Consider the following 24,521-nt stretch of genomic DNA (forward strand, 5'->3'; position numbering starts at 1 on the left):
GATCCCCACTTTCATATGCAAATTTAGATACTTATCTCTTACCTCTCCAGGCACCTCCCACATGTGTAAAGGTGTTTCCTCCTGTAGCTCCCTCTACATCTGGTCAGAAAATGTTTCGCTGTTGCAACAATTCCTAAACAGAAACAGGGAACATCTTACTTCCAGCTTCTTACTTCTCTCCCTACCCCTGAAAAAAATAGTCTGTATTTCCTTAAGGCGAGGATCTGTGCTCAATTGTACGGAGAGAGACCCACCCCCTTTTTTAACATCATCTGCCAGAAAGTCACAGTGTGGCTTCCAGGGTCAGGAATCAGGAGAGATTTAAGCTTCCCTCACCTCTTGAATGAAGAGACCTCAGGGGCTCCCATGTTGGAGAAAGGTCAGCAGAGGAAATAGGCGTGTCAAGATAGCCCCATCCATCGTTCCTGAGCCATTTTCCCAGAAACGCGGTACCTGGCAGTGAAATGGAGGTCCTTGAGAGCGTTTCCGGTCGCCTCCTTGTGGCCCAGGTGGAAACCGGTCAGGACATGCAGTCTTGGAGCTGCTGGCGTCCTGCATGGGAAAGGGTGCTCCATTCTCCTGCCGGTGCTGTTGGCAAGAGTCCCAGGGAGGTGCTGCATGTCTGATGAGATGCTTTTCTCTCCAAATCCAGGGCAAGGTAGGGTTTGGGGGCTGCAGGTCACCCTGTGCCTTCCCGCTTTCATTGCTGCTTTTCATACTCCACTCTAGGTGGGCTCTATCCCCGCCAACGCCGCAGATGACGGACAATGGTCACAGGGCCTGATTTCTGCCGTGAGTTGCCCCCTCCTCCTTCCCCGTTGGCTTTTTGGATCCCCTGCAGGAGGTTTGGGCCTCAAGTCACTTCTCTGTTGACTGTCCCCAGGCCCGGATGGTGGCAGCTGCGACCAGCAGTCTCTGCGAGGCGGCTAATGCCTCTGTGCAGGGGCACGCCAGTGAGGAGAAGCTCATCTCATCCGCCAAGCAGGTTGCCGCGTCCACGGCTCAGCTGCTTGTGGCCTGCAAGGTGAAGGCTGATCAGGATTCGGAGGCCATGAGGCGGCTACAGGTAATGGTCACTGATGCTGGTGGGAAAACACTCCTGTTGGAGCGGGTAAGTGTTGCCAAAGGCGGCGGTCTCGCTTCCTTGGCATGACCCACCAGGCCTTCCATCAGCCAGCTCTGTCCCACGTTTCTCATTTCCTGCCACGTGCAGCCATGCATCCTACCCCTTCAACGCCACCAAACTGACGTGCTCCACGCGTGCCTCCTGGTCTCATGCCTTGGGGTCCTCCCCGCACCAGCCCAACCTTGGTGAGCTCCTACTCATCCATCATGACTCATCTCCAAAGTCACCTCTTCTGGGAAGCCCTCCTTGAATCCCAGACCTTGGGCAGTCAGTCCCTCTTCTGCCCTGCCTTTGGACAGACCAGTCGTGCAGTTCCTGTCACCCAGTACCACCACATTTATCTTTAGTCCGCCTTTGACAAGGCTGTGAGCTTCTTAGGTGCAGGTACCAGATCTTTATCTTTGTGTCTCTCACTCCTAAGATGGTACCTGTTTCAGTGGAGGCTCTCATTCAGTGTTTGCTTAAGGAGGGAGCAAAAGGACTGAGGAATTTATATGAGATGCTGCTAAGGTTTCCCAGAGCCCAGAGAACACACTTATGAAGGTGTCACTTGAGTTCTGCCCAGTGGATCTAAGTTTTCCTGATTGCGTATTTTAAGCACAGTGAAAGAAATGTTGGAATGAAAAAGATCACATAGCTTCACCATCTTCACATGTCCAGTGCTATTTTTTTCTCTTCCTGTTTTTATCTTACACAAAATAGTTGTCTAGTTGTCATCCTAACAGAGACATTCTGCATTTTTTTCACTTCACGTTTTGTCATACTTTTTTTTCTTGAAGAAAAGTCTTCCTAACGGCCCTGTGCAAAGCTAAGTGGTTCATGCTTCATAGGTCTCATTTTTAATGATTGCATGATATTATATCAACTGATTATGCCAGAATCTCTCTATACGTTGGACATATTTGTTTCCGATTTTCTAGATGTTTGTTACTATAATAAATGTAATGCAGATTGTTTATGTTGCTGAAAATGTTTATGTAAGATCATAAATGGCAGTAATATTTGAACAATCCCACTGAAACTCGGGACTCTCGTCGTATTTCCTAAGTTGTAAAGTGCATGGCCGTTGTTCGGTCTTCCTGTGTGTGTCTCTCTCTGACCCACCTCCCTCACCTTCATTTTCCTCCTGGCATAAACCCAGGGGAAAACGGGGAGCTGCGTGTTTGTGAATGTGCGATTCATGGGTTTGGGGGACACTCCTTTGGAAAACATCCTGAGTTAAGAGAGACGTGGGTTCAAGACCTGCCTCTACTATGTACAAAGTGCATAATCTTATACAAGTCATTCAGAACCTTTCAGGCCTTAGTTGCCACGTCTGTAAAATGAGGATAGAGATGCCTGCACTGGCTCTTATGAGGGTCAGAAATGTGAAAGTGCTTTTGTAAGTCCTAAGGATTTACACAGATACAACCCAGCATCACCCTTATTATCATCATTACTGATTTATGTGGGTGCTGCAATGTTGTGTGAATCCCTTACAATGACCCAGACGTTCTCTGGGGCTACACAGGCCTATGTTCAAATCGCAACTCTATAACTTACCAGCTGCAGGATCTTAGATTAGTTATTCAACCTCACTTTCTACGTAGAAAAGTGGGCTAATGATTTCTGACCTCATAAAACTGTTTTGAGAGTAAGCATATGATGAGAATAAGCATATGATGTCAAGTGCTCATGGGCCTCCCCTTCCCTTCTTACGTGAGCCCTCGTGGTCCCCCTTGGCCGCTTTAGATCACCAACCAGATGAGCCAGTTAACTTTGAATGAGAAAACTCTCAACTTTCTGATGGCTCACCCCCAAGACCAAGTCCTTGACTCTCAGGGGGCTGGGCAAGGACTATGGGAGATTTAACGAAGCCGTGACCACCGTGAAAAGGAAATTCCAGACCTCAGGTGGCAGAGGTCAAGTCCCCTGGGCCATGCTTTTTGAGCATTAAGAGTAAACCAGTGGGGGCTGTAGCCCTTGCTGAAGATCTAGGCTGCACGTGGACAAGCTCTTCTGCAGTGTGTCTGGCACTCGCCCCATCCTTGACCGTGCGGCCTGAAGCCAGCTGTGATTCTAAAAGCACATCCGTAAAGGCCCTAGTTACTGTGGGGCTCCCATTCCTTCTGTGCAGGGGTAGGTTGTGCTTTCATAGCCCTTAATTCCCTCTGAAAGTGTTCAGTGAGCCCCCAGCCCTGGGCAGCCACTGTGCCCGGTGCCGGGGATGCAGAGATTGAAATCACAGCCCCTGCCTTCAAGTTGTTCACTGTCCAGGAGGAAGAGAGGCGACCAGAAGTGTGGTGAGGGCTGCAAAGAAGCCAGCAGGGAGCTTTCCAGGAGCACTTGGGAGGGTGTGGGTAAAGCTAGGACGGACAGAAAAAGTGATCTCTGAGCCAAGTCCTCAAGTATGCCTCAGTGGGATGGGGCAAGGGGAGGTGGCTTTCTAACCAAGGGTGCAGCCCCTGAGCAAGTTTCTGTTAACACACATATCAGAGTGCTATGATCATGTATTCACATAACTGTAATTCCCCTGAGAAGTGTGTGTTCCCTGGGAGCCAGGAAATGTGTCTCATGAACCTGCGAATGAGCTAAGGTTAGGTAGGTGCCAGTGTTGGTAGAATCAATGGATGGATGGACAAATGCATACTACCTAGAGAGAAATTCTGTGTGACGTACCATTGGATGATAAATCAATTCATAGTCTCATGAACTGTGCCTCCACGTCTGTCTTGCTGAATCCAAATGGCTGTTTCCAATGATACAATGTGTGTTTTGTCCCCTCTCCAGGCAGCAGGAAATGCTGTGAAAAGAGCCTCAGACAATCTTGTGCGTGCAGCCCAGAAGGCAGCATTTGGCAAAGCCGATGACGATGATGTGGTAGTGAAAACAAAGTTTGTAGGGGGCATTGCTCAGGTGTGTGATTAAACCCAGACAGCGTTTACTCCCCAGATGAGCACTGTGTGAAAACAGAGACCCAGAATAACAGTGGCTTAAACAAGATGGAAGTCTATTTCTCCCTGGTCAGACAGGCTTGGGTGTAAGCAGTCTAGGGATGGTGTGGCCGCTTCTTTGTGACTGAGACCCAGACTCCAGCTGCCTACCGCTCCACCGTCCCTGAGATGTTGCCTTGGCGACATCTTGGTCTAAGATGGCTTGATAACCACCTCCGTTTTCCGGCCAGCATGAAGACGGAAAGTTAGGGCGGGCATGACTCTGAAGTCGTCTGCATCACTTGCTCTCACACGCCGTTGGTCAGAGCTTCATCACGTGGCCAGCCTAGCTGCAAAGGAGGCAGGGAAATGGAGTATTCTTTTCTGAGTAGCAGTGTACCTACCTAAAAATCAGGGATTCTGTTACAGAAAAGGGAGAGAAGAGAATTGGAGGACGGCAATATTATCATTTAAATAAAATGATGCATTTGGAGCTGCTACTCACTCCAGATTTTTGGCCCTAGAGAAAGAATGAACGATGACCCTCTCCCAGAAGTTTTACAAGTGTGGATGAGAATCTGACTTACGCAGGCCTGCATTCTTGTGCATGAGAGTGGGGTGGAAAGGTCAGGAAACCACGCTTGCACTTTGGGATGTGTTAATGTAAATCCTTTATATGAGATTGGTTTTCCACCAGGAGCACTGAAGCCCCATGGCTGAACTTACTCATTCCCATGCCTTCCTTAGCTCTTCCTGAACCACTCCCTGTGTTTGGAAATACCCAGGATGCATTTTTACCAGAATCTGCTTCTTGATACACTAGTTCCATGAGAAGTTCCATGAAGAAGGGTCTCTGATCAAACAGTTCTGGGAATCACTGACTTCTGTACTCCCTCCTCAGATATCACAATGCTCGTTAGTCTAGCAAGGCTCTGAAAAGACCTTTGCTTTTCAGAAATCTATTTGACTTTCTTGAGCACAGACTTCCCCTTTCCCCTTTATACCTATTAACTAATATTCCTCAGATCACACCTTAGAAGCATGAAATAAATATATGAAAGCCATCTAGTAGTTAAGGACTCCAGCTTTAGCTTCGAGAATACCTGGGCCGGGTCCTGCTCCACCAGATGGGTCCCTTCAGGAAAGCGGACCCACATCTCTCAGATTCAGCTTTCTCATTGGAAAAATGGGACATTCAATAGGCCATACTTCACAGTGTTGCCATGAAGATGATGGGACATTCCGTGTAAAGTGCTTACACCAGAGCCTGCTGCATCATAGGGACACAGTATATATTTGCTGTTAAATCAGTGGCCGGAAGTCAGCTTACTGTCTTGGATCGTTGGTCTCAAAACCCGAACTGTGGCACGGAGGCTGGTCTCCAGAGCTAAGAATACTTAGTCCCGGGACATGGCTGTGTCCCACTGTAGCAGAGGCTGTGGGAGCTCATGAGGCAAGCAGTGGAGGGGAGGGCAGTTTCCTAAAAAGTTTCAGATCCATCCAGCTTGTTGCTTTGCTTCTAGATTATCGCCGCCCAGGAGGAAATGCTGAAGAAAGAGCGAGAACTGGAAGAAGCAAGGAAAAAACTAGCCCAGATCCGCCAACAGCAGTATAAATTCCTACCCACCGAGCTGAGGGAGGACGAAGGCTAAGGCCAGAACCCAGAGGGCGCACCCACGGGGCCGGCCGCGTGAGAACTGGATGGACAGCGGTCCTGAGGGGCTGGGCACCGCCCTGGAACTGCCCCCCCTCCCCCTGGGGTGAGCCGGGAGCCCTGAGCTCTCCTGCGCGCTCCCCTGTCCTGTCAGGCACCAGCTGCATGATGGTGATGTCACGCGGTACAGTGTGTTCCACCCACAGCTCCTCTGCCATCTCCCCCAACCCCGCCTCACTGTATCTCAGGAGAGAGGGGCGCGGGTTCTCGGACTGGTACCAAAAAGGAGGAGTCAGTATTACATCGTCCTCAGACACTCGCGCTTCTGTTGGTCCTTCTCTGGGCCTGCTGTGAAATCTGAATAGGAAAGAAAAAAAAAAAAGGAAAACCAAACAGCTCGGGGGAAATCCTTGATGCCATAGCTACTCAAAGATACTCTTCTCCCTCTCAGGAGAAGATGGACGTTGGAGTTGGACACGGTTAATAAAGGCCAGAAACATACACCAGTGTGGACTCCAGGAGGGCAACTCGGGTCCTCCTGCCGTGTCTCAAGCACTGGCTCGCCCAGAGGGTGAAGAATTCCTGCCCCTGTTTGCACGCTCTCTTGCCTCAGTGTGTAAGCTCCTTGTACAATCTAGACCCAACTTGTATTCTGTGACCCAGAAAATCGAATGATTTTTTTTTTTTCCTCCATAATCCAAAGGGGCAGAGGTATGGGGGACTGGCAGGGCTCAGTGAGCAGGGGCTGTAATAAAATGTGTGGGCTCCTTACTCTGTAGAGGCTGTTTGAGTTCATACAAATTCATCCCCACAAACCCAGGTCCCCCAGGTGACAGTCAGTACAACAGCCCGCCTTAGGCATTCGAAGTGGGGATTCAGCTCCAATAAAGAAAGTCCTTGGGTGACTTCGTCTTTAGGTTCCGCGTCAGCTTCTCTGCTCTCAAAATGATCACAATTCAAGATCCTGTTAAAAAACCTGTCATCCATCCTCCAACCCGTGATGGATGTTTTCTCTCTGTCCTAATTGTCTCAAAATCTAGATGCGTTTTAACATCATTACAAACCTTTAACAAGATAGTTTTGCTCTTTAGCCCATCTTAAAGGTGAAGACATATCGTATGTTCAGAGTCTGTCTTCTGTAGGCTACGGTTGGAGAATTACAGTTCGAGAGTTTCCCCCCTCCTCTCCTTTCTCTTTTCGGAGCCCTCTCCTTAGAAGGGCAGTTTAAGATGTTGAATTTAACTTTAATCTGAACCTTTCCCCAAGACAGTACGTGAAGGATGAATGGCTTGTCGGATAGATCCTAACGCCAGGTAGCAATTGTCTTTGAAAAACAATTCATCGGGGGAAGACGATGGTGACAGAGGTACATGGTTTTTTAAAGCTGCTAACTGTTGAAGAACTGCACTTCTCCGCAGCAATGTGCTATCACATCTCGTATTTCATTCACAGTATAGTTTGAATATTCCACCCACAGGAAAAGTTGATGCTTTGGTCCGCAAAAAGTATCACCTGTAGACCTTGCCCCACGGTCCTGCTTTAAGAGACTGTGGCCCATGCCGTGGTTTTAAAATATAATTAAACTTTGGACAGCTTCTCATATTTATAAGAGACTTGTAAGTGTTCCACATAGTAGAATTTTTTCCCAGACAAGTTGGAAGTTACAGGAAATGCAGTGTAAATGAGAAGCAGGTGGAGAGAGTATGTAGAGAGTTGGGGATGATGGCATCGACTCAAGAGGAGAGAGCTGGCGGGGCCCTAGCACCTAATGGGAGAAACTAACACACTCTTGACTCGCCCTCTTCCACTGTAGCTAGTACAACTTTTCACTGCTGTCCTGGGCTGCACCCCCTTGGATCTTAGCCCGTGGACTGGGGGCTCTCTCCAAGGGACACTTTGCAGACGGGCACAGGGTGCTTTCTGAGACTAAGAATCCGACCCAGAGGCTCAGAGTCTAGCTGTGTTAATGGCCTCATGTCGCAGGCCTCTGGGGTGCTCCTCCATGGCCCACCCTCGCCCCCTTTTCTTCCAGGCTGTGTGATTGCTTCTCCCCTTCCAGCTGTCCCCTGTCATAGCCTGGCATCCCAGGAGCCAGGCAGGGCCAAGCAGTGAGTTCTCTGTCCCTGCCTCAGAGTCGTTTAAAACTTCCACTGCGGGGCTTCCGTGGTGGCGCAGTGGTTGCGAGTCCGCCTGCCGATGCAGGGGACACAGGTTCGTGCCCCGGTCCGGGAAGATCCCACATGCCGTGGAGCGGCTGGGCCCGTGAGCCATGGCCGCTGAGCCTGCGCGTCCGGAGCCTGCGCTCCGCAACGGGAGAGGCCACAGCAGTGAGAGGCCCGCGTACTGCAAAAAAAAAAAAAAAAACTTCCACTGCGTTTGATACCAGAAAAAACCTCCAGAGACAAGCGAAATGGAAAGGCCTTTAAAGAACAGGTATGGAACAGAGTTGGTATTTGTAGGACCTGTATAAATATTCTCCCGTCTGGCGTGTTCTGCTGCTGTGAGCTTTGGTGAAACTGGTTCCCATTTACCACCTGGTGTGGTGTGCTTCTTCATCTGTCCCTTCCCCATCCACCCTCCGTCACATACGTGAGTGGCCTCGTGACTGGCTTGGTCTCTCCTCATTTCATGAAATGGGGGAAAGGCTGTGCTTTAGGTGTAACTTAATAAGCACTCCTGTAGGTGTCCCCAGATGGCAGTGAGGGGGGTGCTGCTGGTTTTTCTTCAAAGGGAAATAAGAGGTATGAATCGGTTTGGGGTGTGAATGTTCATTTCAGAGCATCTAATAAGCGAGTGGGTTCAGGGTAAAAATGGTCCTGGAGCACAGAAATGCCTCTCTGTGTGAAGGGGGGGCAGGTGTGTGGGTGTGTGTCTCATGAGAGGAGATGACAGGAAGCCCTGAGCTGATCTGTGTGCCCAGAAATTGTTGTCTCTGAAGATCAAAAAAGGAATCTGAACTGGGCTTCAGAACTGCCCAGTCATCTGGGAGTTTGGGCTTTGCTTGGTTCCGCCTTTCAGAAAAAGTCTTCGGGTGAGGATGCTAAAGCCATATTCAACGGAATAAGCAGCTCCTGTTTAAATTGCTGGCATGCAGTCAGGTGTGGGCCTGGTGATCAGCGCCAGCGGGTACCTCAGGTCCTGGGCGGCCCTCCAGGCAGGCGTTATGGGCCCCCCAGGCCACCTAGAGGGTAGCCGCGTGGTTAACGGGTGAGCCCTGTGTGCTTTATCGTGGAAAACTCCTTAGGGCTTCTCATAGGCTCTCCCTGCTTGCGTTCTGGGTGTGTTGTCAGTGAGTTTAACTTATCAAAATATTATAACCAGAATTCACCCGAGAGAGTAAACCTTACCACCCACATGATCCTGAGGCCACAGCCTCATGCGGAAGCCAGGCAGCAGGGTGACGTGGTAAGCAAGCCTGCTCCCTCCGTGGCCGTGAACGCCCAGACCTTCCCTGGCACTGAGGTTCTGGGCTCTGGCCTGGGGATTCTGGCCTTCAGCCCCCAGCACAGGCTATTGGTGTGTTTGGCTCTCAGACCCTGGAGGAAGCTTCCCTCTGCTGACTGAGGTGATGACCACCTCTGAGAGCCTTGTGGGAGCCCAAGGAACTGGGGGATGTTCACTTCAGGCTCAGAGGCAGTAGAGTCCAGAAACCCAGAGGTAGTGAGAGCTATGCCGGCAGCCCAGGTTCCACGTCGGCACGGCCTCCTCAGGGGCTGGTCTCTGGGGGGAAGACATCTTCCCCCCGCCACAGGGTCCCCAAGTGCCAAGTTTAAACATCCCTGAGACGACTGCTCCGTCCTATCTGCTCGGCATGATACGTTTATGGGCATTAGGAACAGGCATGTGGCAGAGCTTCTGTGGACTAACTGAAAAAACAAACCCTACAGAGAGACGTTGCTTTTCTGTAAAAGAGGTTTGGCTTTGCCTTCCTCGGAGCCCGCCTCCCAGCCCTCCGCAGACATCCTTGTGTCAGTCACCCCGTAGGCATCTCCTGGTTCCACAAAGCATGCAGCTGGGTTTCCCTCGGCCGCCTTCTCCCCAAGCTGCAAAATCCAGTAGGAAAGGGGATAGTGAAGTTCTGCCCCAGGTCGTAATGTCTTTATGGTCACATAAATTATTATTATTTTTTATTCACCAGAAATAAATTTGTAAAGGAATGAACCTGTGTGAAAGTCTCATGGGAATGAGAGGAACGTGGAAGAGAGGAAGAGGAGGCTGTGTCTTTCTCATGTGAGAGAAAGTCCCCTTTGACTTCCAGCTCCTTAGTCACCAAAGTGTGTTCGAGGAGGAGAGTGTGTGTGTGTGTGTGTGTGTGTGTGACCAAGGCAAAGCTGCAGGGAACCACTGAATGCCATACAGCTTTGTTGACTCTGGAGAAAATTCAAATAAGAAATAGACCGTAAGTAGGAAGATGCAGTTATCTTCCCCTTAAAGAAGAAGGGTCCCAGGCAAGGAGCTTGGGCTCTCGGATCACGCGTGTCACCTGATGGGAAGGTTGCACAGCTGGATGCAGAGAGCAGATATTCCTCTGCAAACCTGCCTCAGGGCCTGACCCTGGAAGGATAACTTCACCTCCAGCAGCCGAGGCAGAGATTGTACCCCTCCTTCCTGTAGGAATGGGGGTGCAGATTGTTTGGCCAGAGTCCTCGTCTGGGGGAACCTGACTCGGAAAAATGTGAGGCGTAGGCATATCTCATCGGTAAGAGGGCCATGTCACAGAATCACCATAGCAACGGAGTGAGTGTCACCAGTATGTCTGACAACTCAGAGGATTATTTTTCCTCCTGAAATGGTGATTTAGAATCTCTAAGCCCATTAGTCATGTTTTTCTGTCTTTGACTTAAAAATGGGGATGGGGCTGACTAGCCCGTTTTTAAGGGAGATAGGAAGGTGGGAATCCCAAGGTGTGCAGCGCGCGAGGGGGTAAGGGGAGCTGATGTCTGGGGTCTCCTGGGTGAGCTGAGCTGGACCTGCGACCTCCTCAGCCCTGGGCAACCGTGGGGAAGGTGCTCTGGCCGTTTTGCAGAGGGGCACACAGGACTCAGCCAGGCAGGGCAGTGGCAGGTGTGGGATTGGAAGCTGTCTGCAGGGATTTAGATCCTCTGCAGCTAAATCAGGCTGACCCACAGTCGAGACCTTACTGAGTGCCCCGTCACCTACTGTGTGCGGGACACTGGAGACCCTGCCTTATTCCTGGAGGTCACATTCCAGGGAAGACAAACGTGAGCCCAGGCCGGGGGCAAAGAGGACAGAGCCCTGGAGTTGGGAAAAGCCTTCAGTAAGAGGGCATCTGGCCTAACTCCTAACGAATAGGAGTTTCCCAGGCAGAGAAGGGGGGGAGGGGGTGTGGGCAGTATTCCAGGCAGTGGGAACGGCAAGTGCATGAGTGGGTGGATTGCTTAGGGGGACAAGTAAGAATTCAGTGTGGTCAGGGCTAGGGGTACGTGGCATGAAGGGGAGGGTGACCAGGAGCACAGTGAGGGGCCTTGTGTCAGGCCAGGGCACCTGGGATTGTTAGCAGATGAATCGCTGTGCAGGTGCATCAGAAGGGGGATTCTATTCTTGGAGAACTCAGGATCCAACAAAGGTCAGCAACTCGGGAGTAAATTGGGTCCCAAGTTATTGTGCCAGAAACGTTCAGAGCAAGGAAAGAGGATGGGAGGCGAGCCTCGGAGCCTCTCAGGAGGAGATGCCACAGCTGGAGGGACCACTGCCAGGGGTCAGGGCGGGCTGTGTTTGCAGGGGAGCGAGGGGTTTCATCTCTGGATGGCTAGCACTTACTGCACAGGTAGGTACGTACATGTGCCAGGCGCTGACCTTCATTACCCCCTTTGGTCCCCACCACAATCACGTAAAGCATGACACATAGGCACTCTTTTATCCTCATTTTATAGATAAGGCTCAGGCACAGAGAGGTTGGGTAACTTGCCCAAAGCCACACAGCTTGGCAGAACTGGGATCTCCCAATCACTGTGTTAAGATCACACAGCTAGTGGGTGACCAAGCAGAAACGAACTCGTTTGTTTCCAAAGCTCATGTTTTTAACCAACAATTGTTGGAGGAGCTGTCTGAGCCTGGCAGATTGGATAGAAATTAGGCAGAGGTAGAGGGAAGGACCTCGGAGCAGAGAGAGCCACATGAGCACGTGGTAGAGCCTGGGACCTGCGAGAGGGACTGCGGGGCAGTTGGGGATAGTGGGGTCCTCAGGAGAGGGTGGCGAGTCCTCGTGTGTAGGAGGGGAATGGGGCGGCCTGAGGATCACTGAATGAGTGCCCAGCTAAGGAGTTTTTTTTTTTTTTACACACAGGTTACTGTGAGCATGGTTTGGCTTTACTCTCACCTGGTGTCTCCAGGATCCTGTTGTGGGTCTTTTTCTCTCAGACCACAATTCGCTCCTGAGGCTAACCACCAGTGCTCCTGAGTTAACCCCGTGGTTCAGAGAAATTTAACCATGTGTTTTTGTCTGAACACTCTCTACCCTGAGCTGGACAGGATCGCAGCGGTTTTGCTCCCTGAATGTCCCAAAGCAAGAAGCCCTCTGTGCCCAGGGGCAGAAGTGCCCGGTGGGGCTGGCACCTGGGGGGACAGGAGCAGGCCTCAGCACTTGCGGCTGTATTAGGAGCTTCCTCTCTGCTTCGGCCTCTCTCTCTGGAGACTCCAGGACTTACTTTTAGAAAGAGAAGTATGATTCAATTAAGCCTAGAACTGAATGTTGAAGAAGTGCTTTCTGGGCTCCCTGGAAGGTGGGCCTTGTTGTAATTGTGGCCTGGGCATTGGGGCAGCCCAGAGTGAGAAGGGGCCTGAGTCAGGCCCCCGGGTCCTGTAGCCCAGCCCCCTGATGTTATAAGGGCATCCGGGGGAAGCAGGAAGGGAGGGGCAGACTGGACTCCGTGGGCATGAGGGAAGATGGGAAGACTAAAAGGCACAGTTGTTCCCTTCAAAGACTTTCCTGAAGAATGCAGTCTCCTGCAAGGGAAGCAACAATAATGCAAGTTGCCCACTGTCGGGCTGAAGGCTGGGAGGGTGCAGGACGTCAGGGAGGGAGTGGCATGGGCTGGGTTCTTGGGGAGGATGCTGGCTGGAGGAGACCCTCAGTTGATGGCAAGCAGTTGGGCCGGGCCTAGCTGCCAGGGGCAGGGGAACATCTGGGGCCTAGGCATGCAGGCAGGCAGGAACAGGTGGAGAGAGAGGACCACAAAGATGCCTGAAGCTGGAGGGATGAGTTGGGGCAGAGGTGTGCTCTGTGGAATCGGGGCTTCATTTAGGAGGAAAGAGGGTACAGAGAAGCGAGGAGAGACACAGCAAACCCTTCAGGCTGGCTGCACTCTGCCCTGGGGCCACAATCTTCACACCTGCCCTTCATGCCTGCCCGCTCACCATCGGCTCATCTGATGAATGGGGCGCTTTTTTGGGGCACCATGGAGCCATCTGACGGCCCCGTTATCAGGTTTGCATCCTGGTGGGCCCCAGGTTTGCTGAATAGATGGCTCCTGAGAAAGCACTTCTGCCACTGGGGCTGTTCCTGGATTCCAGGGAGGAAAGCTCTCGGCACCCAAGTTTGCTGTCCTCTTTGTTAGGCGTCCTGGCTGGTTCGGCCACGGGGGCAGTGTGGTTCCATGGGACACTAATAGGGCATTCCTGTTTTCCTTGAGGGAAAAAGGAGGTGTTTCGTGGGCAAATTTAGGAATCATAGTGTTAAAGTTAAACAAGTGAATACCTTAATTCACTATGAGGTGTCTTGGGGCCTGTAAGAAACTCCATATACATTGGATATCTCCAAAAGGAGCATATAACATACAGTTTTGCCCCAATTTTATTGGCTTTAGAGCGCTTTTTTTTTTTTATTCCAGTATATTTTGAGGGGCACATGTTCCAAGGATCATGCCTTGGGAAACCCCGTTCTAAAATCCCACTGGAATTATTCTCTCTCTCCCCTGTCCCCTTAGCACACGTGGCACTCTGTCTAGTATTACTAGGTAATATTTCGTCTGTGCAGCCTCATCTAGGTCACAGGCAGGGATCATATCTTGTCACATGTAGCTTCTCTAGCACCTAAAACCAAGCTGTGGATATGTGAGAAATTTAATGAAGATTGATTGCCTGGGTGATCAACATCAGACCATGCAGTTTGCAACCAGTGTTTGTGACCTGGGGATCAGCTGTCTTTGACTCTGGCGGATTTGAACTTTAACAGGCCAAAAAATAAATAAATAAAAGGTTCGTTTCCAAACAGTTACCACACAGCACAGCTGCCCCTTCCTTCCCCAGTAGGGCCCCACCATGCCACAGGGCAACACTATTGCCGGAGAAGTTTCCCTGAAAATTGCTTTCCTGGGATTCCCTTCCGAAGACAGCTGCAAGGAAACACAACTTGATCCTATATATCCTGAAACCTCCTGGTAACACCACTGTTCAGCAAAATCCAAAAGATGGGCTCTAGCCAGTAGGGGGTTATTAATGAAATATGGAAAAGACCTCAGATGCTGTGAGCTGAGTGCTATAAAATAAATGGTGCTCAGGGCCCAAATCCCAGTGGAATGTGGAGGCCATCTGGAAAAAAAAAGGGAAAGGCTGAGCAGGGAGCTTTCTTTGATAAACCCAGAGTTCCCTCCTGCAGCTGAAGGGCACCTGAAATTCGACTCTCTAGCCCTTCCTCCTTCCCTTTTCTTGCCTCGTAAGGCCTTGGGGGTGAAAAGAACACACATGGGGGCTTTGGACTTAAGAGGGACGTGGCTTTGAGCAAGTCACTTCCTAACAAACCTATGGGGATGTGAACCGAACACTGCACTTCACCTCCCAAAATCCACTTCCCCTTCGGAGCCGCACCAATAACTTGGGAGAGTTGACCTCAAGTCTAGGGTGGGCCCGATTGGTCCAAGACCAACACCATTCATCCTGGTGGTGACCGGTTCTGGGATGGGCTACGACCTGATCTGGCTAAGGAGCTGGGAGGAAATGTCTGCTGGAGGCATCAGCCTCTCTCTACCCATCCCCCGACATCAGTGTTGGATCATGAAGCCTCTTCTGACCACAAGCAGAGCCAGCCGCAGGACGGAACCTACCCCAAGGATGGCAGAGGGAAGATAATCAAAGAATCTGTATATTTGGTGACGTTGTTGATCAACTCGCCTAACTCTAATTCTTCCAGACTTCCCAGTCCCTAACCACAGACATCCCTGCCATGTTTAAGCCAGCCTGAGTTGTCAACACAGTGTAACTGACCCCAGGCAGCAGTCACGTGGGGAAAGGCCAGCGAGCAACTGGTCACAGAGTAGGCGCTCAGCCAAGTTTTCTTCCTTTCTTCCTTTCTTCCTTCTTCCCTCACATCTACATAAAAGTAACCTGGAGAATGTGTCCCAAGAAAATCCCATCTCTTCCACCTTCAAGAGTTAACTCACGTGCTCTCCTGTGAGCCTAATATGGCGCTAGACTCGCGGTAGGTCTTCAGTAGATATTTGAATGACTCTTAACCTGGAACCTACCTCTAGACTGTGATGTTGGCCATGCCTGGACTCCAGCTTATGGCCGGCTTGGTGGGGGTGAGAAGTGGTAACGGATGTGCACGTAGACAGCAGAGGTCTCAGTCCTGTGTCTCGACTCTGGGACGAGCACCTGCAGCACAGGTCTCTCCCTGCTGCTCAGACACCTGTCACTGGTAAGGTGGAGACCTTCTGTGGCCAGTCACCTACAAAGCAAACCATCTGAGGAATGTCTGGTATGCAGGGTATGTGATGTGGTGTGGTGTGGGTTTGTTTTTTCTGTTCATCATTTGTCAAGGAAATCCTCAACTATTTTGTCTGGAGGCATAGCGTGGAGCTGAGGACCCCAGGGGAGTGGAAGTTAGCAGGAGGGAGTAGGACAGCTCTGCCTCTTTTCCTGCATCTGGGACTGCATGGTGCCATCCTCTACCTGGTATATTTTGCTCAGGCTCTGGCTTTTTCCTCTGGTCCCCAATGGAAGTCAGGTTGAAATATAGAAGCAGGAGTAGCAGCAGGAGGAAGACACTTCCTTGGGGAGGAGAATCACTGAAAGTTACAGGGAGAATAAGCCAGGGAGGAGGCTGAGCCATCGTATGACATAGATGTGTGTACTTCCCCTTCAGTGTCTAGCTCCTGGGCTTTGTACAGGGGACAGAATTTGGCCTGGGAATCATGGGATTTGGGTTCTGGTTCTAGCTGAATGATCTTGGGAACATTCCTTGACTTCTTGGAACCTCTTTGTTTTTATGAGTAAACAGATCTTCTGCCATGATTCCAATTGGCTCTGGGTGGTGGACATCTTTATATTTGACAGTTACCAGTATTTTGAATATTAATTCCGTACTAGGAGTTCTGCTAGGTCATTTACAAGTATCGTCATTTTCTTCATCACAGTGAACATTAAGTGCTTAAAACATGCCAGTCACAGTTCTAAGAACTTTATTTATGTTAACTCATTTAATCCTGGCAACAACCCTAAAAGGTAGATACTAACCCCATTTTTCAGATGAGGAAATTGAGGCACAATAAAGTCAAATGCTTTCCCCCAGTCCACACAGCTAGAAAAGAACAAATCCAAGAAGTGAACCCAGGCAGCTTGGCTCAGAATTGTATCCTCAACCTCTGTGCTCTATTTTACGTTATTTTTCTTAAAACAAATAGTGGTATTACCTCTATTTCATGGATGATGAGACTGAGAGAAATCATACAATTTGGCCAAGGTTACACAGCTCTTCAATGGTGGAGCCCAGTACCTAAACCTAGATGTGTCATCCAAAGGTTTTCTGCCATCTTGGACCCCTCTCAGTGGATTAATAAACCCAAAGAGAGAAGACTCTTCAAACACCCAGGATGACCACCACAGCTTGGTGGACTTGATATTGGATAACCATGATGAGGGTGTCAAAATATAATTTTCAAAAACTAAAAAGATGACTCTCATACAAATATATAGTGAACATGTGTCAAAGATTGATTGAACTCATTGATGAAGGAACCAGCAGAATGACAAGATTCGTTCCGAAAGATAGAAAACTATTAATCATTGCTGAAAGAGCGTGTGCCGGCATAAGATTGTTGAATCGATTATCTTATAAGGCAACAAAACTCTAACCTTTGGGTTGTAATCTATTCTTCCAGACAAAATCATGGTGCCTCTGTAAGACAAGAATCATTTGCATCCACTCCCGGTCTCCTACAATTTCACATCTCCTTGGAGTAATCCAGTGTTCCGGTCACTGGTAAATAGAAGGTCAAAACGAAAGGAATACATCCTTAGAAAACTCGATAAGCCTCTAATGGGTCTCCATGCAGTTGTTCTTTTTCCTAACTCCAAGTTTTGGATACTTTTTCTAAACCAGGGCACTGAGCCGATGACCCCCACACACACACCGAGGCTGCTGTAACCTAGAAGAGCATGATATTTAAGATTAGAAGACCACCAGGTTCAAGCAGTGGCCCCACCACTTTGTGTGCTTATGCAAATCTCTGTACTCTCTGAGCCATAGTTGCATCATCTGTAAAGATTTTTTTTTTTTAATTAGGATAACTATCCTCTCTTCCACCTCACAGAATCTTTGTGAGGATCAAATTAGAGTGAATGTAAGAGGATGGGGTCAGTCATTGTTTTGCCTTCTGATTGAAAGGGGTCCAGCCATTGAACTCAGCCCCTGGATGTGAAGGGAAGCCTTTGATGGAAAGCAGGCTACATTGCAAAGCCCTTAGCTCTCTGGGATGCTCTAGCAAACACTGGTGCGTCCAAATGAGCAGGCATCATCTTCAGGCCGAGCCCGCAGAACGAGGATTGCAAGAGACTTTGAAGACCTCAGTCACACTAAAGAGGCAGAACTGCTGTGAAGGCTGCTTGTGACAGTGAAGCTTTGGAGGGACACCTTGATCCCGAGTCATTTCACCGGCCATCCCAGCCTGAGCTCCGCAGCAGGCATCTGTCACAGTCTTAACCAGGGGTTGGCAAACTTCTCCCGTAAAGAGCCAGATGGTGGATATTTTAGCCTTGGCAGGCCACAGATAGCATCTGTCATTACATATTCTTTGTTTTTATTTTTGTCTTTTACAACCTTTTAAAAATGTAGAGGCCATTCTTGGGCTCCCCGACTGTACAGAAATAAGCAGCAGGCTGAATTTGGTCCACAGGCCACAGATTGCCAACCAGTGTTACTAGCTTCGGAGGTAAGAGAGCTGCCCCGAATCCTGTTTTCTTCATGTTGCAGCCGTGTGAGCTTGGGCAAGCTTCCTTTATCTCTCCAAGCCTGACTGTCCTCGTTGGTAAAATTCTTTCTGAAAATACTTGCTGCTTATCTGCTATCTTGCCAAGCACAAGAGTGTTTCTGAGGCTGAAATAAAATGAGAGAGTCCCGGCATGTCAAAAGAATGTGACAGAGGCACAGCAGCTTCGCTTGACCCCTGTAGTGGTCTGGGCTGCCCTGAGCAGGGGGTCACAAAAAAGTGGAGTCTGGTTTTGTGATGATGGCCTGGAATCAGACAGGGCCACGTGACAGCATCCTGAGGACTCCGACTAAGTTTGACCAGGGTGGTTTCCAAGCACCCGTATTTTTTTTTTTTTTAAAGGCTTCCTCGGTGAGTCTGACCTGCAGCCAAAGATGAGAAACACCCCCTGAAGAGTCTCCCACTTGCCAGAGCACAGGCATCTGCTCCAGGTGGTCTGAAAACTTGTCCATGCAGACAGCTTGGTGCCTCTGCTGGCCTCATTCCCACCTGCATCCAGCTAAGCCTGGTGTCCTTCAAAGCAAAGCCTTCTCGCCGCTGCACTGTGGGTCAAACTCCTGCTCAAGCCATCAGCTTGGAAGACTGTTTCATGTCAAAATAACAAGTGTTTTTCTGAGAGCACAGACATGGCAACAGTAGTGGTGGTCCCTGCGTGACCGCTACAGGGAAGGAAGCTGGCCTTTCAGCGGGAGGCCTAATGCGGGCCTGTTGTCTGATGTGCATTAGCCCCCAGCCCTGATCAGACTCAGAGACTGAGGCTCAGAGAGGTCACCTAGCTGGCTCAAGGCCACAGAGTTAATCAACAATTTTGATTAAGAGAGAAGTGCAGTTAACCTCCAGTGAGGATGGTTCCTCCTGTGAATTACACTCCCGTAGTCCTATTAACACTTCCCTTTATGGCATTTTCTTTATGGCCATGAGATTAGAACAGTAGAACACTTATGCTGGGAATTTCCAAGGGGCATTTTTTTAACTTTTTTTTTCATTTTTCAAATTGGAGTATGATTGCTTTACAATGTTGTGTTAGTTTCTGCCGCACAGCGAAGTGAATCAGCCATACACATACACACATTGCATTTCTCTAGTAATTTGTGATGCTGAGCATCTTTTCATGTGCCTCTTGGCCATCTGTATGTCTTCTTTGCTGAAATGTCTATTTAGGTCTTCTGCCCATTTTTTATTGGGTTGTTTATTTCTTTGATATTGAGCTGCATGAGCTGTTTGTATATTTTAGAGATTAATCCTTTGTCTATTGCTTTGTTTGTAAATATTTTCTCATTCTGTGGGTTGTCTTTGGGGCATTTTTTTTTTTTTTTTTAATCTCAAAGGCTCATGGTTAACTCTCATTTAAGAAGCAAATTCCTCATCCCTTCGTGGGAGTTCAGACCCGGGGCACCTTGGAGCTGGAGATGCCCAGGTTGTCACTAAGTTGCTTTTATCTAATAAATATGTTCCTGAAAAGACTGGATAAGTAAAATCATTACATGATTTCAAATTTCTGTGCATGTTTTAGGGTTTTGTTTGTTTGGGTTTTTTTAGAAATAGGAGAATCCCACTGCAAAGAGAATCACTTACCTTTATTTGGTTTGCACATTTGGATTTTGGCATATTGGGTTTTCTTAATTATGTCTGTAATTTTGGCTGTTTCTTTAGTGACGGTTCCTCAGTTGTACTTTGTGAAAACCAACTCTTTAGTTCCTAAGATGGAAGCAGCAAATATTTCTTCAGTACCGCTGTGCTAGTTGATGCTGGACCAGATCACATACGCTATCTCATTTATTACTCACAACAATTCTGCAGCATGGGTTGTACTGGCCCCATTTGATAGATAAACTGAGGTGCAAGCTCTTGATCTGCTAAAGGATAGAAATGGCTTCCAATCCGGCTTTGTCTGACTCCAGGGCAAGTGCTGTTTCCAAGTCAGGAAGCAGAAGGTTTTTCTCATCATTGAAAAACCAAGACAGAGAAACTCCATCCTCCACCCCTGTATCCCCCCTGTGCAAATGCCTTCAGTAAATCCAAAGTCTAGGTTGATAGGCAAACATTTTACATTAACCAAGCTCCCCTTTTACATAGTGAGAGGAGCTGGGTCAGACACGCAGAGACCACCAGTGTGGCTGTATTCCCCCCGAGCAACTGGGAGCCTGACCAGTCTGGGCCAGTCAGGTCAGCACCCAAGCCCAAGGGGACTGCAGAAAAGAGTGTGTGTGGTCTGATGCCTCCCCTGACACTGCTCTCTGCTGGGTCAGTTTCCTGGGCTATAGAATGGGCCTGCTCCTGCTGCCTGCAGTACACCATGACCTGGAGGGAAACAGTTGTCCCCCCTTGGAAGGGACCCCTCATATTCATGATTCCCTAATCAGTGGATGTCCTTCCCTGTGAATTTGGAAGGACATTTTTAAAATACAATTTCAAACCCAGGCTCTTAACTGAACACTTACATTAATCTCAGTTGAGTTGCTGTTGCTTGCCACCAAATGTATCCTGATGAATGTAGCTTGTACAGTTCTTAGCACAGAGCCTTGCCTTGCATATGGTAGGCCTGCAAATGTTGTCAGTGTTTGTGGTTGTTAGTATTGTCTTCATCTTTGTCTCCCAGGGTCAGTGCGTTGTCTTGCACGGTGTAGGTGGTTGTAGAGGTTGACCAAACTGACCAGCGAACGTGGCCTGAAAAGTCACCTGCAGCTCTGATGCCCCACAGCATAACAATGGCGCAGCCCTGCTCCAGTCTTGGTATTAAATGTAGCTCTCAACCTGCATAGCTAGTGTTGGTGGAGTACGTGCTCTGAGCTTGGGACCAATGCAGGAACCAATAAGGCTCTCAGGGTGGAGGAAGTTTGTTTGGGACAGGGAAAACCATGGAAGTCTTTCTGGAAAGTTCACACATTCATTTAACAAATATTTACTGAACACTTGCCGTGTAGCTGGGAGGTTAGGGTGCTGGGAAGGGCATGGAATGGAGTCAGGGGACCTGTCTTCATGATCCTGGCTCTGGGGTCCATGAGTAACTCACCTCCCCTCTCTGAGTCTCAGCCTTTCCAGGGGTAAGAGGTAGGGTGGGCGGGGGAAGGGGGGGGTGTGTAGTTGGACTAGACTGGCAGCTTCCACACTGAATTTTCTTAGAGTCCAGGTTTTCAGGAGGTTCCCAGGGGCCTCCTCTGCAGGAGCGTGTGCAGGGCAAGGTGAAAGTCAGGACCCCATGCCTGCTTGGACAGAGCTGCTTTTATCTGTGTTTTGCGTTGGGCTTCCATGTATAATTCCACTTGGAAAAGGGTTCTGCTGCTTTAAGAAAGCTTACAAACCAGGCAATCTCCAGGTGCCTTCCAGCCCCGACCATGTGGGAATATTTATGCCAGGGACTGTGTCCTCGGCTGGGGAAGCACAGAGCTGGACCCTGCCATCCGAGAGCAGGACAGGCAGGGAGGAGGGGCAGGGGAGAGGCTCCCCGGCCACACAAGAGCTCTTCTGTCCCAGGGAGAACTCCTTGGTGCCCACGCTGTCCCCGGGGGAGGGCACATCCCTGCGGAGGCTGCAGGGCCCAGGAAAAGAGCAGCTGTGGGCCAGGAGTCTGGAGACCTAACTTCCAGTGCCAGCTCTGTCCCCTCCTCTCTGTGTCATCTTGAGCAGGTTGTGAAAACCCCTCTGAACCTCGGTTCTCTTGAGTCACAGGCTCCTTTTAAGAACAAAATAAGTGGGTGAACATGGTCCTTGACACACAAATGTTAATATCATTGTAAAAGGAAAATCAAGGTGGAAGGATCCATTTGAAGCCAGCGGACTACAAGCTACAGATCTGCACCCGTGGGCCCAGCGAGAGACACCATCTGGTAAAGCCGTGGCGGCAGATATGCCCTGATCCCAGTAATGAAATGCTGTCTATAAGTGTTAAGTGTCTTTTCTTCCTGAATAGCTTATGTGCCATGACTGGCAATGTCCGGGCAGACTTCAGTCATCTTAGGCCTCCTATAGCCTGTTATTGCATGCATTTGGGGGGTGGCAACGAAATGGTTAAAAACCAGGCTGTGTATTCAAATCCTGCTCTGCCACTTAATAATCTTTGTGCCTTGGTTTCCCCACTGCGAAGAGAGGAATAGAAATAGGACCTATGTCAGAGAGTTATGGTGAAAGTTAAATGCACAAGTACACATAAATGTCCTAGAAAGAATGGTGCCTGGCCCATAGAAAGGGCTCAGTATGTGTTAACCATTATGATGCTATTTGTACACTTGTCTGTCTTTGGCATCTAGTGTAGTACATGTGAGAGCTCAAAAATATCAGTGTAGTAAATGAATAACAGCGAATGTTTTTGTCATCCCTTTTGAAAGCACTTTACACATATTAACTTATACAATCTTCATACAACCCTATGAGGTACTACTTACTACTCCCATTTTCCAGATGAGGACATAGAGGCACAGAGAAATTAGTATCTGACCCAAAGGTGCAGAGCTGCGAAGTGGCAGAGTCAGGATTGGAGCCAGGCAGTCTGAACTCTGCAAGCTTTACTCTTCTCCCCTCCGCCTACTAATGTTTATTTGTCAGAATATGTTCTGGATTATACAGCGAATACATGTTCAAAGTAAAAAATTTTAAACTCAAAGAATCATAATGATAAAAAAAATCAACTTAAATTCCATCACCGGAGATGAACACCTGGTTGACTGTCTTTGTCTGCATGTGCTGTGACTGGGTTTATGTCTATGCATAGTAGTTACATAATGAGATCATGACATCCCTGCACTTTTTCTTTATCGTGAGCACTGTCATGGGTGGAATTGTGTCCCCCCAAAAATCATATGTTGAAGTCCCAACCCCCAGTACTTCAGGATATGACCTTATTTGGAAATAGGGTCGTTACAGAGGTAGTCAAGTTAAAGTGAGGTCCTTAGGGTGGGCCCTAATCCAACATGACTGGTGTTATAAAAAGAGGAAACGTGGACACAGAGACACCTATAGAAGAAAGACGATGTGAAGAGACAGAGAGAAGACAGCCATCTATAAGCCAAGGAGAGAGGCCTGGGATGGATCCTTCCCTCCCAGCCCTCAGAAGGAACCAACTCTACTATACCTTGATCTTGAACTTCTAGCCTCCAGAGCTGTGGGACAGTACATTTCTGCTGCGAAGACACCCAGTCTGTGGTGCTTTGTTCCAGCAGCCCTAGCAAACTAATAGCAGCACTTTAAAGCAGTCTTGCGATCTCTGCTTACCTCTTGCACCTTGTTTCCAACCCCTATTCCTTCCCCCACCTCCAGATTCCATCCTCAGATCAACGTTTGTCTTTCATCCCTTCCCTGATGGAGTCCTCACTCTGAACCACCTCGAAGACGAACAGCTGGAGCCACTCCTATCGCACAGCCTTTCCCATTGGAGGCAACTCGGTGCAGGGCCCCTGGAATTTTTTAAAAGGATCCAAATCATCTTTAATTAGCATCCTGTTCTGCTCTGGGTGATGGGACCAGAAAGCCTTTTGAAACCCTGAGGGAGTATGTTAATGTGGACAGTGTCTGGTGCCCACTGAGGAGGCCTCGACTTTCCCGAAAGAAGGTCAAGTTTATGGAGAAGCAGGTAGGGAAGTTGTCCCCAGCTGGGTATCATGGAGGAGAAGGGCTGTCCACGAGCTATTGTCAGCGTTTCAAAGAAAAGCCTAACAGACACCAAAAGCTTTCATTCTTCACAGAGCCAAATGAAGTACCAGGCCAGCTGTCCAGGTTGCCAGTCTATGAAGCCCCAAAACACCACCAAACTAAGTCAGAAAGAGGGGGCCATTCAACACCTGTCTCCAAGTACAGCCCCCTATTTACCTGGTTAAAGGTAAGTGAAGGTGACAGCATTCTCTAGAGGAAATGAGGATGGACGATCCCTCTGTGGCCCTTCTAGTTTTCCCCCACGAGGGACCTGTCCCGAGCATTCATGGGAGGCAGGGAGGCGGAGGCACCAGCAGCCCTAAGCCCGGCCAGTAGGCAGGCCCTGCAAGGCCAGTGTCAGGCAGCTGGACACATGTAAACGAGTCATGCCTGCTCTGTGCCAAACACTGGAAAGTTTTTTCCAAGTTTGAAGTCCTTTTAGATGCCTCCCAGAAGGTTATCAGCTCAGAACATCACGAAGACAAGAAGAGAGAAGATGAAAACTATGAAAGTCTGTTGATTAAAAAAAAAAAAGAAAACTTTTTAAACCACACAAATAGACTTTGTAACTACCATGGTGTTCATCCCTCTGTCCTTGGTGAGTGTGAGAGAGTCAGGCCATCCAGTCATGGGTGACTGAAAAATGGGCAAGGAACAATATTTTCAAATAAGTTAAAATGTATTATATCCAGTGCATATGTGAACATAAAAAAGGAGGTATAATGTTTTATTAAAAGAAAAACAATATCTCTCCACTCTCACCATCATTTTGGAGAAGGCTAGCAAGAGTACACCAAATACACATTTTAGCTGAAACTGCAAGGCCAAGTACTTTTTTTTTAATAAATTTATTTATTTTATTTTTGGCTGTGTTGGGTCTTCGTTGCTGCACATGGGCTTTCTCTAGTTGCGGCGAGCAGGGGCTACTCTTTGTTGCGGTGTGTGGGTTTCTCATTGTGGTTCATGGACACGAACCCGTG

At 48.9% G+C, this 24,521-nt stretch overlaps 1 protein-coding gene across 1 annotated transcript in view; it reads left to right on the forward strand.

Moving 5' to 3' along the window:
• TLN2 (talin 2) overlaps positions 1–5,937 on the forward strand; it is a 438,134-nt gene extending 432,197 nt beyond the window's left edge. Inside the window, exons 56-59 of the mRNA XM_082844286.1 lie at positions 730–792; positions 884–1,111; positions 3,896–4,021; positions 5,562–5,937. Of these exons, the coding sequence (XP_082700412.1) occupies positions 730–792; positions 884–1,111; positions 3,896–4,021; positions 5,562–5,690 (546 nt within the window). The 3' untranslated portion in view covers positions 5,691–5,937. The remainder of the gene's footprint in view (positions 1–729; positions 793–883; positions 1,112–3,895; positions 4,022–5,561) is intronic.
• Positions 5,938–24,521: the final 18,584 nt, after the last annotated feature.

Source organism: Leucopleurus acutus (genome assembly GCF_964270905.1).
Source record: "Leucopleurus acutus genome assembly, chromosome: 1".
Classification (NCBI taxonomy): Eukaryota; Metazoa; Chordata; class Mammalia; order Artiodactyla; family Delphinidae; genus Leucopleurus; species Leucopleurus acutus.